Source organism: Medicago sativa, chromosome 7, assembly GCF_051527215.1.
Source record: "Medicago sativa cultivar Bolivia chromosome 7, Bolivia_mono, whole genome shotgun sequence".
Lineage (NCBI taxonomy): Eukaryota > Viridiplantae > Streptophyta > Magnoliopsida > Fabales > Fabaceae > Medicago > Medicago sativa.
The window spans coordinates 32,564,946-32,577,604 of record NC_140755.1 but is presented as its reverse complement, the minus strand read 5'-3'; the positions used below and the strand labels follow the sequence as shown (position 1 = coordinate 32,577,604).

Below are 12,659 nucleotides of genomic sequence, written 5' to 3'. Positions count from 1 at the left end.
TCATCTCTGGGGTCAAGGTCTATCATGTTGACTTCGTGTGTCACCTCGTTGTTGGACTTCTTCTTAGTTTTCTGTAGTCGCAAACTGTTGTGATAGCATTCTCTGGCGAGTTTTTGATCGCCACGGATGGTCCCAATTTTTCCATTATCCAAAGGATATTTCATGACTAAGAATTTGGTGGACAGGAAACTGCCCAAAAGGTTGAAAGCGGGGCGACCGATAATTATGTTGTAGAGCTTGGCAAACTTACTACGAGGTACCTTACACGAATGGTCTTTGCTTGAGATCCGCTACCAAAGGTCGTCCTGAGAGTGATGTAGCCCCTTACGTGGACCTGCTCGCCCGTGAATCCCGCCAGTGTTCCTTTAAAAGGTTGTAGTTGCTCTGGGTCTAAGCCCATTCGATCAAACGTGTCATAGTAAAGGATATCAGCCGAACTCCCTGGGTCTATCAATACTCTCTTCACGTCCCACTTGAAAATTTGCAACGTGATAACCATGGGGTCGTCATCGTGCAGTATGACGTCTCTATAATCTTTGGCTGTGAAAGACACATCGAGCTCGTGCTCAGAAGTTCGACCTCCGTACTCTTGGCATAGCATTACCTGTCTCACATACCTCTTTCGGGATGAACTTGACTCTCCTCCTCCGGAGAACCAGCCAGAGATGGTATTTAACGTGCGTCTCTTTCCTTCGTTTGCGTCCTCCTTCTTGTTGTCTGCTTTCTGCCTGTTTTCTCCCCTTTTGTCTTGGGCGTATCCCCTCAATTTTCCATTCTGTATTAGCTTCTCGATTTCCTGGCGGAGATGAATGCATGAGTCGGTGTCGTGACCTCTTACCCTGTGATATTTGCACCATTTATCTTTGTCTCCTCCCATGGTGGGGTAACGTGAAGGAGGTGGATCTGATATCAATTTTGTTTCGTAGACCTCCTTCATGATACGCTCTGGCCGTGTGTTCAGGGGGTGAATTCCTCTAGACGTGGTTTGTAAGAGTAAGGTGCATAATTTCGTTTATCTGTCCTTCGGTAGGGGGCTCGGTCCCTGGTTGCTGTTGGCTGATAGGGTCGCCGCTCTGTATTACTGTATGCTCGCTCCTTAGCGTCCCTCGCCTTCTTCTCCGCGTTGCTTTCTTCACCCTTTAAATAGCAGTCTGCCCTGGCGATTATTTCCTCCATGGAATCAACGGGCTTTTGGGCCAGTGATTCATTGAACTGTCCCGCCGTCAGGCCGTTCTGGAAAGCGCCCATGAACACTTCTTGGTTGGGGTTGATTACTTTTATGGTTGTGTCGTTCAACCTTTCCAGGTAGTCTCGGAGTGATTCGTTATGCCCTTGGCGAACATTGAAAAGGCTGGTTGCGGGAACTTTGCGGTGGCGGCTTGCGGAGAATTATTGAATAAGCTTCCTCGTCATGTCTGGGTAACTGAGTATGGAAAAGCGTGGGAGATTCATGTATCATCGTAAGGCAACGTCAGAGAAGGTGCCAGCCAATAACTTGCATTTGAGGGAGTCCGGGGCCCCGACCACGGCCATGCGTGTGTTAAAGACCGTAACATGTTCCATAGGGTCGCTCTTCCCGTCAAAGACGGAAAGATGCGGCGGCTTGAAGTTTTCTGGGACTGGTGCTTCCCAGATTTCGGCTGACATAGGTTGAGGCTCTGGGCCATCCATCTCGCCGTGGTTCGATTCGTCCCTCTCTTCTTGTTGCTTCTGTTGCATAGTTTCCATTGAGGCCTGCAGAGCGTCGTTGTGTTCCTTCAACTGAGCAAGTTGGGTTCGCATGGATTCCAACTCCTGCGGTGTTGTCATGATGGGGAGGTCTTTTCTCTAGGTCGTACGTGAGGTGCGACCTAGGTTGATTAGAAAGGATTGGGGTTTCCGAATCGTAAAGAGTCTTACGATTCAGAGTCTCGGTTCAAAGGTCTCGGAACCGCGATGTGCGATCCAGAGAAGATGTGGTCAAGGCTAGTGTTACCTCTTCCCACAGACAGCGCCAACTGTACTTGCAAAAAAGTACGGTAAAGATACTAGGATTTCTAGGGTTTAGGCTAATGATTAGATGCCTTGAGAAAGCTCTCAAGGGTATTATTTATAGCCTGCTATGGGCTTGGGTTTTGGTTGCTTGGTCCCCAAGCAACATGGGTATTTGCGTATTTTGGGCGGCTTCTAGAGGTTTCCAGAAGCTTAGAAGGGCGGTGCCTTAAGGCGGACGCGCCAGGGTCTCAGAAGCCCTTCCTGAGGGCGCCTGAGCCCTTTTAGAGGCCTTAGAACCTTTCTGGAGGGCTTAGAGCCTTTCTGGAGGGCTTCTAAGCCTCTAGGAATATTATGACGGTTCATTTAAATATGGAGAAATAAAGTGTTCAGAGTTCGAATCCTCAACCCATGCATATAAATAAGATGTGTTTATGTTGAGCTCGGAGAGGACCCAATTGTAGTTTATGATTTTAAAAGGGATATTAGTCACTTTAGTCTCTGAATAGGAAATAAGTCGTCACTTTAGTCCCTGAATGCACATAAATTGCAAAATAGTCCTTGAATGTAGACTCTATTAGTCAATTTAGTCCCTGAATGCATACTCCGTTAGTCAATTTATACCTTGAATGTAGACTCCGTTAGTCACTTTAGTCCCTGAAATTGGCCAACAGAGTCTACATTCAGAGATTGTTTTGCGATTTCTCTACATTCAGAGATTAAAGTAACTGCTCATTTCCCATTCAGGGACTAAAGTGATTAGTTCTCAATTTAAAATCAAACTTAGATCCAGCACCTGCACAGTAGTAATTAGCCACGAGCAGTGCGTGAATTAATTAAACCCATTGGTGAAGTCAATGAAATTATGGAATAAAATAAAATAAAATATAAAAATCAGAAATCAATATCCTTTGAAAGGTTTATTATTCCCTCCTAACTCATATCTACCCTTTCATTTCATTTTCATTTCAACTTCCCAAAAACACTTTCAACGCTTTCTCTTCTCTTCTCTTCATTTCAATGGCGTCCGATACCTCTTCCACCGACACAGGTTTCACTCGCCCTGAAATGTACACTGAAAAACTCGCCGGCACCGTCGACGCCTACGACCGCCACGTTTTCCTCTACTACAAAAACCACCTCTCCTGGCCACCACGCCTCGAAGCTTCCGACGATCATCCTCTTCCCAAACTCGTCGCCGACACGTTTAAAGCCCGTAAGGACGATTTAGCTCTCAAGGTTCGTTTCTTTCTCTCTCTCTTTCTGTCAATTTCGATATTGATATTAAAACTGATTTTTGTTTGATTTGAATTTTGTAGACGAAAATTACTGTGTGTGAAGCAAGTGAGGAAGCTGGATTCTCCGACGGTGACGTTTTGATTTTCCCGGAGATGGTTAAATACAGGTCAACCTCGAATTTCGACACTCGTTATTAGGGTTTCGTTTATTTCTATTTTTATTTATTTATGGTGGTACAAATTGCTTCAGTGTATTGATGGTAGATGCCAAGTTTAGAGCCAGTTAGTTATAGTTTTTAAAAGAAAAAAAATCACCTTTTTAATAAAATAATCAGTTTTTAAGAGTATTGCATCTGTTTGTTAGTGCTTTTTAGAAAAATCAGAATCTAAACAAAATCTAAAAACAAATGAAAAGTTGTTTATCAACAAATAGATTTTTTAGATGAGAGAAAATAAGTGTAAAAAAATTGAACTAATTTTGTACCAAAAAATCCATTTTATATACTTGTATCTAAACAAACTATTTTTTTTTTTTTTAAAAAGTGATTATTATTCGGGAAACAAGCGCAGAATAAATTTTTATTTTTTTATAAAATCTCTAAAAAAATAATCTCTAAATTATTCAATGTCAAAATCATTTTTATTTTAATCCGTAACAAACGGTCCTTTAATTTACCAACATAAAAACGTGATTTTTACTTTATATTTCTGAAAATTATTTTTATGAATCTCATTTGAACTCATTTGGTATAAATTAAAAGAGTAATTTTGATATTTTGATACAAGCCGTCTCAAACATTTTGGGCGCTATTCCATTTGAGCCTTGTTCCAATGTTGGGCCATCAAAATTATACAGAAACTTCTGTCAATTGATAAAGGAAAACAACTCAAATTACGACATGTTATAGTTCGCCTAACGGTTAATATGGGTGTTTTTGCCAAGAGGAACCACAATTATTTAATTTTGAAAAATATTGTTTCAAAAAAAATCTTTTTTATGAGAAGCTATATTCAAAATAGGTTATCATTAAGGTTTTTTTTGAAATTTTATTACCCAAAAAAAAATCGTAGGAAAAGGATGAATGACTTGTTTAAGATAAGTTGTTTAAACCAATTTTTCATTAGAAACTTTCTTTAAAAAATTGTTTCTTAGAAACAGTTATAACAAAAATATGAAACACTATAAAAATCATTTTTAAAAAAATCTATGACAAACAGGCCCTTAATCTATTATGAGCAAGTAATTGTTATATGATTCTATGTTTCGGACATGTAATGAATGTTTTCTAAGTTTTGTATTTGATATGAAACTAACTGTATGGATTTTCATGTTTTGGTTTTCTTGGCATTCAAGTCTTCAAAAATTGTTCCTTGGTCTCTTAGGAACAGTTGGGACAACTGTTTGTTTCTCTTTTCTAGGTTTAATTTCAATGTCTCTCATATATATAGGGAGGGTAATCATTGTGCAGACCAACTGGCTAATCTAGGCTTAACTACTCCTTATTCTTGGTTCAACAATGTTCCCTCTCAGGTCAATGTTGAATTTGTAAGGAATAAGCCTGGATTTCTTAATTATAGGTTCTGCTAGTTTTGCTGAGGGTTTTGGTTCTATGTCCCCCCTCCATCTTTTTGTATCTTTGTTTTCTCTTCTTATGATATATTTCCTGGGGTGGTAGCCTCTCTGGCTACTTTTCCCTTTGTTTAAAAAAAAAAAAAAAGATTTTCATGTTTGTGGGTCAACTTGCAAATGGTTCATAATACTTCATGTTGTTATTGAGATAGTTAGTGTGCTCTAGCTTTAAATTAGAAATTAGGCTAAATGATATTTCTTTGACTGCATAATGGAGTGTGTGAAGATCTATGTAGCACCGACACTTTTACAGCACAGTCATATGTGATTACATTAAATCACTGGTTTTCTCAAGTTATTTTTGGTCTATGTGCCAGTGTTGGTAGTGTGTGCCCTTTCCATGTTTGTGTCTATGCTTCATAGGATAGATTTTGAAGATTATACTTGTATATTTTGAGATCGAATGGAGTTTCAAGGTTTTTCTTTCTTTCCTTTTCTTCAAGAGTTTTTTTTCGTGTTTCTATGTTAAATTTGGTCTTCATTGATGAATGAGGGTTTTTGGGTTTTGTATGTTGAGAATTCTCTGCTGTTTCTGAGACCAATTTTCATTTCTTTAATTGAAAGGGGTTTGGTGGAGTCAAATGTTGAGAGCTTTTTTGAAGATGTTTTGGTGAATGACAAACCATGGGCTATTGGAGTACCGGAGGTTTTAACTGGTTCACATGTCTATGTATGTGCTCATGGAAGCCGTGATGTTAGATGTGGTACTTGTGGGCCAGTTCTCATCAATAATTTTAATGAGGAAATTGAGCTTCGAGGTATGAAGGATCAGATATCTGTTACTGCCTGTTCTCACCTGGGTGGGCACAAATATGCTGGGAATATAATCATATACAGTCCAGGACCGGACGGAAAAACAATGGGTCACTGGTTAGTTCATAGACTTGCATACTTCCACCTCAAATTTTGAATCATTTCGCTGTTGTTGGTTTAATTGCATCACATACTAATAATTGTTTACAGGTACGGCTATGTTACTCCTAATGATATTCCTGATTTACTTGACCAACATATTGCAAAAGGAGAGGTTATACAGCGACTTTGGAGGTTGGTATTTTTGTGATTAGGCATTTTGCATCTTTTAATGAAATGAAAATTTAAAGGATATATTGTCTGCAAAGATCAAAAGAACATATACAGTGTGATATTTCAGATTCTTATAGAAGTATTTACTGGTTTGTTACTGAACTATGGTGTAGACTGTTAGGACCTAGTATGAGAGGGTGTTTTAAGTAATTAGTAGGTATTAGTTGGTTTAAGTAGATTATTAGTAAGTGGCCCATTAGGATTATGATTAAATAATTAGAGGCTCATTAGAGTTAAATACTAGAATGTTCTCTTTATTTGTATATAAAGGGGAATTCTTAGGAGTCTTGGAGTAGGACGGAATAAGTTTTCTCTTTAGGGCCAGAGTAGGATTCCTCTCTGAGCTATGTCGGAGCTTTGCTCTGGGAGTAGTTAGAGAAACTCTCTGTTCTACTATTTTACTATTTTCATTTGTATCAATAAAGCACCCCTTTTTTTCCTTCCTTAATTACCATCTGTTTCATCTTCTTCCTTGGTTGTGTTACTATTATTCGTTGGTAGGATCTATTGGTTCCTATCATAGACTTACAAAAATGATAATGGTTTGAGAGACTCTTGTCGAGTGTTTAAATCGTTGAAGATTGCCCCATCCTTATTACCCTGTCTTACCTCTCAACTATGGATGGTTTGAGTATTTGATTTGCCATCTCAATTTTTTTTCTCCTATCTTTTGTCCATTTTGTTGGTATCAATAAGTTATAATAGGTTTAGTATAAAAAAATTATAATAAAAATAACAAGTCCCTTGAGTTTAAGTTTTTCCAGTTATGGGAAGAAGTACCTTAGTTTGGTTATAAGCATTTACCAAGTATTTCTCATAGCTAATTGGAAACAAGGTGAATTTTCTTTTCTATTTGTTCCCATTTCATTGGCTTTGTCGAATTTTACATCACTCCATAAAATAGAAATAGTTGAGCCAGACAATTAATATATATTATTTCCTATAATAGCGTTTCTATAGCCATCGTGCATTCTGATTTGGTATTGAATGGAGTTACCTTGAAGAAATATACCGCTTGTCGTGTTATTTTTATTGTGCTGATTTAGCCAATCCGTAACTTCTCTCTTCTTTCTAACTGCAAATAAGATCACTATTTTGTTATTCTTTAAGAAAAAGTTGTTGCCAATCTTTGAAAAATGGTCTAGAATCATGCATGATATAAATGAAGCTTGATATATATTATATCCACTCATTTTGTTTTCTGCCTTGTACTAAATTGAATCGTATATGGATCTATAAATAAATACATATTTGAATATAATGGGAGCCACCGTTGTATTCCTTCATCCTGGGCTGCTGTGATTAGTTATGAACAACATTTCAGGCTTACTAAAAAGCCTAATAGCTGCTAAATCAAAGATGGTTTTGGTGTTTTCATTCAATCATTTGTCGTGAACTTGATTCTCATTCGCTGCATTGTGCTTTATTTCCTTTGTTATGATTATTATCTGATTGAGTTCGATCATTTCCTTTATAAGCCATGCTGGTTTTACCATTTATAACCAAAGGAGGCAACTACTTAGCACTTTTATATAATAGTTTGCCATCTATGATGCCAGTTAGTCACATAATGTAATAATTGCATTTTTTACCTTTTTTTTTTTTAATTTTTATAACGGAGTAGTATAACTGTCAGTTAAACTTATTTAAATTGTTATAGGGGCCAAATGGGACCGTCTGTTCCAGAAGTGAAGGGAGCAAATGACCAGAAACTTGCTAATGGAAACCTTGCTAATGGAGATCATGCCAATAAGATCGAGAAGAATATTGAAAGTAACAGCTTGAGCAGGGAAGAAAATGTGACCGGTTGTTGCCAGGGTGTTAATGGAGTTTCTTGTTGCAGTTTTCCAAGTCCTGCAAAAAAAGACGAGATTAAAGAGGGCAAAAGCTGTAAGATCCGGTCTCTATTGAAGGAGCGTGAAATTCTCACAGCCGTTGGTGTGCTTGGAGCTGTGGCGGCTGTCGCTGTAGCTTACAAACTTTACAGAAGGTCAGGCTGAATTAAGCTCTGATAACGCGTTCTAGGTTTTTTGTGGACCCTATTATTTTGGTCAATGTACAATGAAGTAAGAAATAATTACGAAAACTAGTTATACAAAGACTTACATAGACGCTTTATTGGTCTGTCAAAGGATAGCAAAAGTCTAGCAACAGATATAGTGATAACAACTTTATTGTTCTTTTTGAATTCACGATTATGACTGTATACGCTGCTGGGTATTCCATTTTGTCTGCGTGCTGATTTTCTGTTAATTCAAAGTTTGTTGTGATGAAAGCTTCTGCTGGTTATTTCTGTTATTATTATTATTATTATGCTACGCTACTGAAATGTGAAAGTGTTACACTGTTATGAATCATGATGGGAATTTTTTGAATATTTATGGTGCGGTTTGGCCACTGAGTTTGTCAGCAATATAATTTATTCTATATTGTGGTTTGAGTATTGATGCATCCCAATTAAATTGACAAGTTAAAGAAATTGCTCTTGATTTGAAAAGTTTAGATGTATATTCATTGGGCGTCTGCCTATTCTTTATTGAGTTATGCTCTTTACCCAACACATTTTGCTCGCGCCCATCTGAACTTCCCAAAATACCCCTGTGTGAGCTAACTTATGCAAGTGTTAATTCCAGCGTGAGTTAAGTTGCACAGCGCATGTTAAGATGCACAATTTTTAACACCTGTGTGAGTTAACTCACGCAGGGTTTTTTTCTTCTCGGTATTTCAGTTGGGCCCGAGTAAAATGTGTTAGGTAAAGAGCAAAACTCTTCTTTATTTCTGTCATGTATATACGTGAAGATTTTTTGAATGATGAGTGACGTTTCTGTTGTAATTTGAAGAATTTAGATTAGAGGTACACTCTTAGACAAGATTAAGTAGAACTATCAAACCTCAACTAAGATTTATAATAAAACTGTTAAGTATATTCTATCTACCGTAAAGTTCTGTTCATTGTATAATATTGATTGTTTTGTATAGACTATATCTATATAATTACTATGATAAACTGGATAAAACTTGACATATGTTGACTAAATTGTTCCTCAATCCTTTTTGTACATACATTTGAGAATAAATAAAATGAGCAACTTCACATGAAACAAAGACTTGAACATCCTAACTAGGCAGTCCGGATAAAAGTAAGCAAAAAATCCCACCAAAACAAACCCTGAACAGAGTCAGTCCTGATTAGCAAGCTTATCAGCACAACGGGTGCACTGGTAGGATATGAAAACACATATTTATCTTTGCGGCATTAAAAACACGAACAAATATGAAAAAGTCACGGGATAAATAATTTCGTTGTTAAATAAATTTTTTTTTTTTTTTTTTTTATTTTTTTTATAGATTAAATATAGTAGTTTGTCACCTGGGTTTAACACACTGGTATTATAACACTTCAACAGAATCCAACTTGCTTTTAGAATATATATATAGCACTACGGCTCTAATTAATAATACAAGCACAATATATTTAAAGCGCATTTCCACTAAGTGGAAGGTATAACTCAAATACATATGGTTTGTTACATATGCATGCTTTCTCTAGTGAAAGAATAATACTAGCAATACATTTTTGTTTTAAAAAAAAAAAATACTATCAATACATTTTGTAACACGCTTTTAGACAAACTCGCTTCTATTGATTAAAACTCACTAGCCTGCTAAATTTATGATACCTCACCTGATTATGTGGAATCTACGTGATTTTTTTTGGTGGTGTCCGAGGTTCGAACCCTGGACCTTGCATATATTATGCATTGTATTTACCAACTAAGTTAAACTCATAGGGACAATCTCCATGAATTTTAACTAGTAATAGAGAGAGTGTTGGAATGTTTATGTTAAAAGTGTGTTCCAAGCAATCCTCCTAGTGAAATGATAAAAAACCTCTTAATATTCGAATCATTTTTGAAAGATGTAATTTGCATTGACGTGCAAACTAATTGACTATTGCAAACGAGTAAGGTTCCTCTTTATTTCTTAAATAAAAACGAGGGCTTTTGACTAAGTTTAAAAGTGAAGTGCATCAGAAAATTTATTTTAACTACTCAGAAGTATTCATTCTAACAAAGAATTCTTGGTGGAGTGTTCAGGAGAACACGAAGTTTCACCAAAGATTAACAAGCCACATGATTTCAGATGTTGCAGTAGCTATGTTAGGGCAATGGAACCACATCATATGGCAAGCAAATTTCACTTCATATACAAATCATATGAGAAAATTTATCCAATAATCCACAAGTTACAGCAAAGCATGAATAGATATACAATTCTGAGGCTTGCGAAGACACATTGTTGATTATACTTTTGAGAGCAACGTAAAAATAAAAAGGTTAAACTGCACTTTTCTCCACTTAAGTTTGAAATGTTGCGATTTTGGCCCCTTATTAAAAAATGGCAATTTTGGCCCCTTTCCTTCAAAAATTGCTGAGAAGACGTCACGTGTCCCAAAAAAGGAGCCATAATCGCAACTTTTTGTAAAGATAAGGGGTCAAAAAGCATATTTCCCTTATGTTAGGGGGTCAAAAGAGTATATTTCCCTAAACATGGGTCACTTTTGCCATTTTTTTTAATAGGAGATAAAAATCGCAACATTTTAAAACTTAGGGGACGAAAAGCAGAGTTTAGCCAAATAAAAAGGCTAATGTTAACTTGTGTCCTCAAGGCACATGTTAAGATACTCATTATAGAAATACACATATCAAAAGACGTGCATTCAACTTCTTAAAAGTTGTTATATTGTGTTTTCCAATGCAAAATTGCTTTATTTAGGTTGTTTAACATGTGCCCTAAGGGCACAAGTTAACATGACCCAAATAAAAATCATTATTAACCTACTAGAAGAGAAGTGGAACAAAATAAAATATGTTTCTTGTTTTTCCAAAAGCAATGAGAAGAAGTTTTTTCGTCGGTCCTACACATGAGAACCATTCTATACATACTAACACCATCATGAGAGAGACTTGGTCCTGCACTTGAACAACCATCCTCATGTATACAAACACAATCACAAGAGAGACTTAAACCATTACAGGAAAACGGTTGAGACAAATGATTGTCAATGTGTGACATCAATGCCATAAAAGCTCAATTATTTCCATCGGTAATCGTTTAAAACAAACATTGCTCTAAATTGATTCTATAAGAATCAAGCAGCTGTGCTCAAATGGTAAATGAGCACTTTTTGAGGTCTTAAACAGGTACCACATGAACACATCACTTTTTTATTATTTTTTAATAATAGTACCTAACAGGTACTTAACCACTCCAATGGAGATCCTCTATTAAAATGTCTAAATAGGTCCCATCAATAACTATTTTATTAATGAAAAACAACAAAAGCAATTCAAATAATGATTATTTTATTGAAAGGTGATGTGAGGTCCACTTAAGATTGGAGGTGTTAAGTTAGACCCTGAGTCTTAAGAGACCTCCAATTTTTTTTTCACATTGGAGGTATCTATTTGGTACCGGGTCTTAAATGGTAAAGACCTACCAATGTGGATGCCCTAAGAATCAAGCAATTGTGTTCAAATGGTAAATGAGCTTCACCAAGGACAAATAGTTCGGAGAGAACCCGAATTCGATTCCTAGGTGAAACAATTCTTAATCAGACTATCCTTGTTTCACGGTCGAACTCCAGATTACTATGACCTCTTTTCCCTGAGAACCGGAAGGTTAACACCAAAAAATAAATAAATTAATTCTATAATTCTCTAAATTAAATAGGTCACAACTACAAGTTAGGATCCTCTCCAAGTGTTAGGATCCTTACTTATGAATTTATTTATTTGGAATAGTATTCTCATCAATTTTAAATAAAACATAAAATAAATTTACTTATAACCTTTTTTTTAGGAAAAATTTACTTATAACTTTTGAAATATTACAAAATTTGAAACACAATTTACGTTTAAGTGAGTGTTGTTTCTCTTAGACGTCTAACATTGTGATGTGACTACAAACTAGCTAAAATTTTCCTTAAACTAAAAAGTAGCTAAAATTCGAAAGTAGTTCCACAGAAATGACAAGAGTCATTGAAAACTCTCCCACACATAAATAGTGGTATCGAAGTTCGTACCTCAATCACAACGACGACAATTGAGCAGTTTAAGCCCCGCGTGGAATACCACACTGGAGCATATGCCTCAACCCATCTGAGTCGTTGAGGCCATCTCTAACCGCCTCATGCAGAGGCGTCTGTTAGCCTGTATTTTCAACAGGCTATAATAAATGTGGTAAATGAAGTTTGACCCAGATTTCGAAGAGCAAGAATTTAGTTCGACTCTCAAGTTTGACGGTCGAAGTGAAGTTCAGAATATGTGCTGATCGAAGGAATGGTTCGACGGAGTAAGAATATGTTGAAGGAAGATTGGCGACAAAGCGAGGAGCGGTTTCTCGTCGAAGAGGCATTATTTGAAATTCAAATGTGTCTGTAGCAGTTATTGGCAGTTACGTCTCGAACGTGCCTGTAGGTAGTTACTTAGTATAAATAGAATTTTTCTCTATGGAAAACGGGTCGCAATTCAATCATACTGAAAACTTACGCTCAAACAATCCGCCCGCATGGAGAAACGAGCACACAAGTCTTAATGTATGAATTTGTGTACCACTTTAGTTTCATTTTAATGCAATTCTAGTTTAGCTTTTCTAGACTCTTTCCTTTTTCTTTGTTCAAACCCTTTTCTTTTAAGCTTTCGCATCGATCCCTTGAAGATAATCTCGACAGG

The 12,659-nt window shown here is 36.6% G+C and overlaps 2 protein-coding genes across 2 annotated transcripts; one reads left to right on the top strand and one right to left on the bottom strand.

Annotated features, from left to right (window-relative positions):
* Window positions 1–223: 223 nt before the first annotated feature.
* Window positions 224–937, bottom strand: LOC146905708 (uncharacterized). Its single transcript, XM_085728617.1, has one exon. It carries the CDS (start codon window positions 935–937, stop codon window positions 224–226), a length of 714 nt encoding a protein of 237 aa, XP_085584743.1.
* A 1,976-nt stretch (window positions 938–2,913) lies between these two features.
* Window positions 2,914–8,200, top strand: LOC146905707 (altered inheritance of mitochondria protein 32-like). Its single transcript, XM_085723477.1, has 5 exons — window positions 2,914–3,210; window positions 3,291–3,376; window positions 5,404–5,709; window positions 5,803–5,886; window positions 7,586–8,200. Exons 1-5 carry the CDS (start codon window positions 2,992–2,994, stop codon window positions 7,923–7,925), a joined length of 1,035 nt encoding a protein of 344 aa, XP_085579603.1. The 5' UTR covers window positions 2,914–2,991; the 3' UTR covers window positions 7,926–8,200.
* Window positions 8,201–12,659: the final 4,459 nt, after the last annotated feature.

Coding starts and splice junctions, on each gene's coding strand:
- LOC146905707 (XM_085723477.1), top strand. CDS start 2,992: ATGGCGTCCGATACCTCTTCCACCGACACAGGTTTCACTCGCCCTGAA. Junction 3,377..5,403: donor CCGGAGATGGTTAAATACAG/GTCAACCTCGAA, acceptor TTTAATTGAAAG/GGGTTTGGTGGAGTCAAATG. Junction 5,887..7,585: donor GTTATACAGCGACTTTGGAG/GTTGGTATTTTT, acceptor AAATTGTTATAG/GGGCCAAATGGGACCGTCTG.
- LOC146905708 (XM_085728617.1), bottom strand. CDS start 937: ATGAAGGAGGTCTACGAAACAAAATTGATATCAGATCCACCTCCTTCA.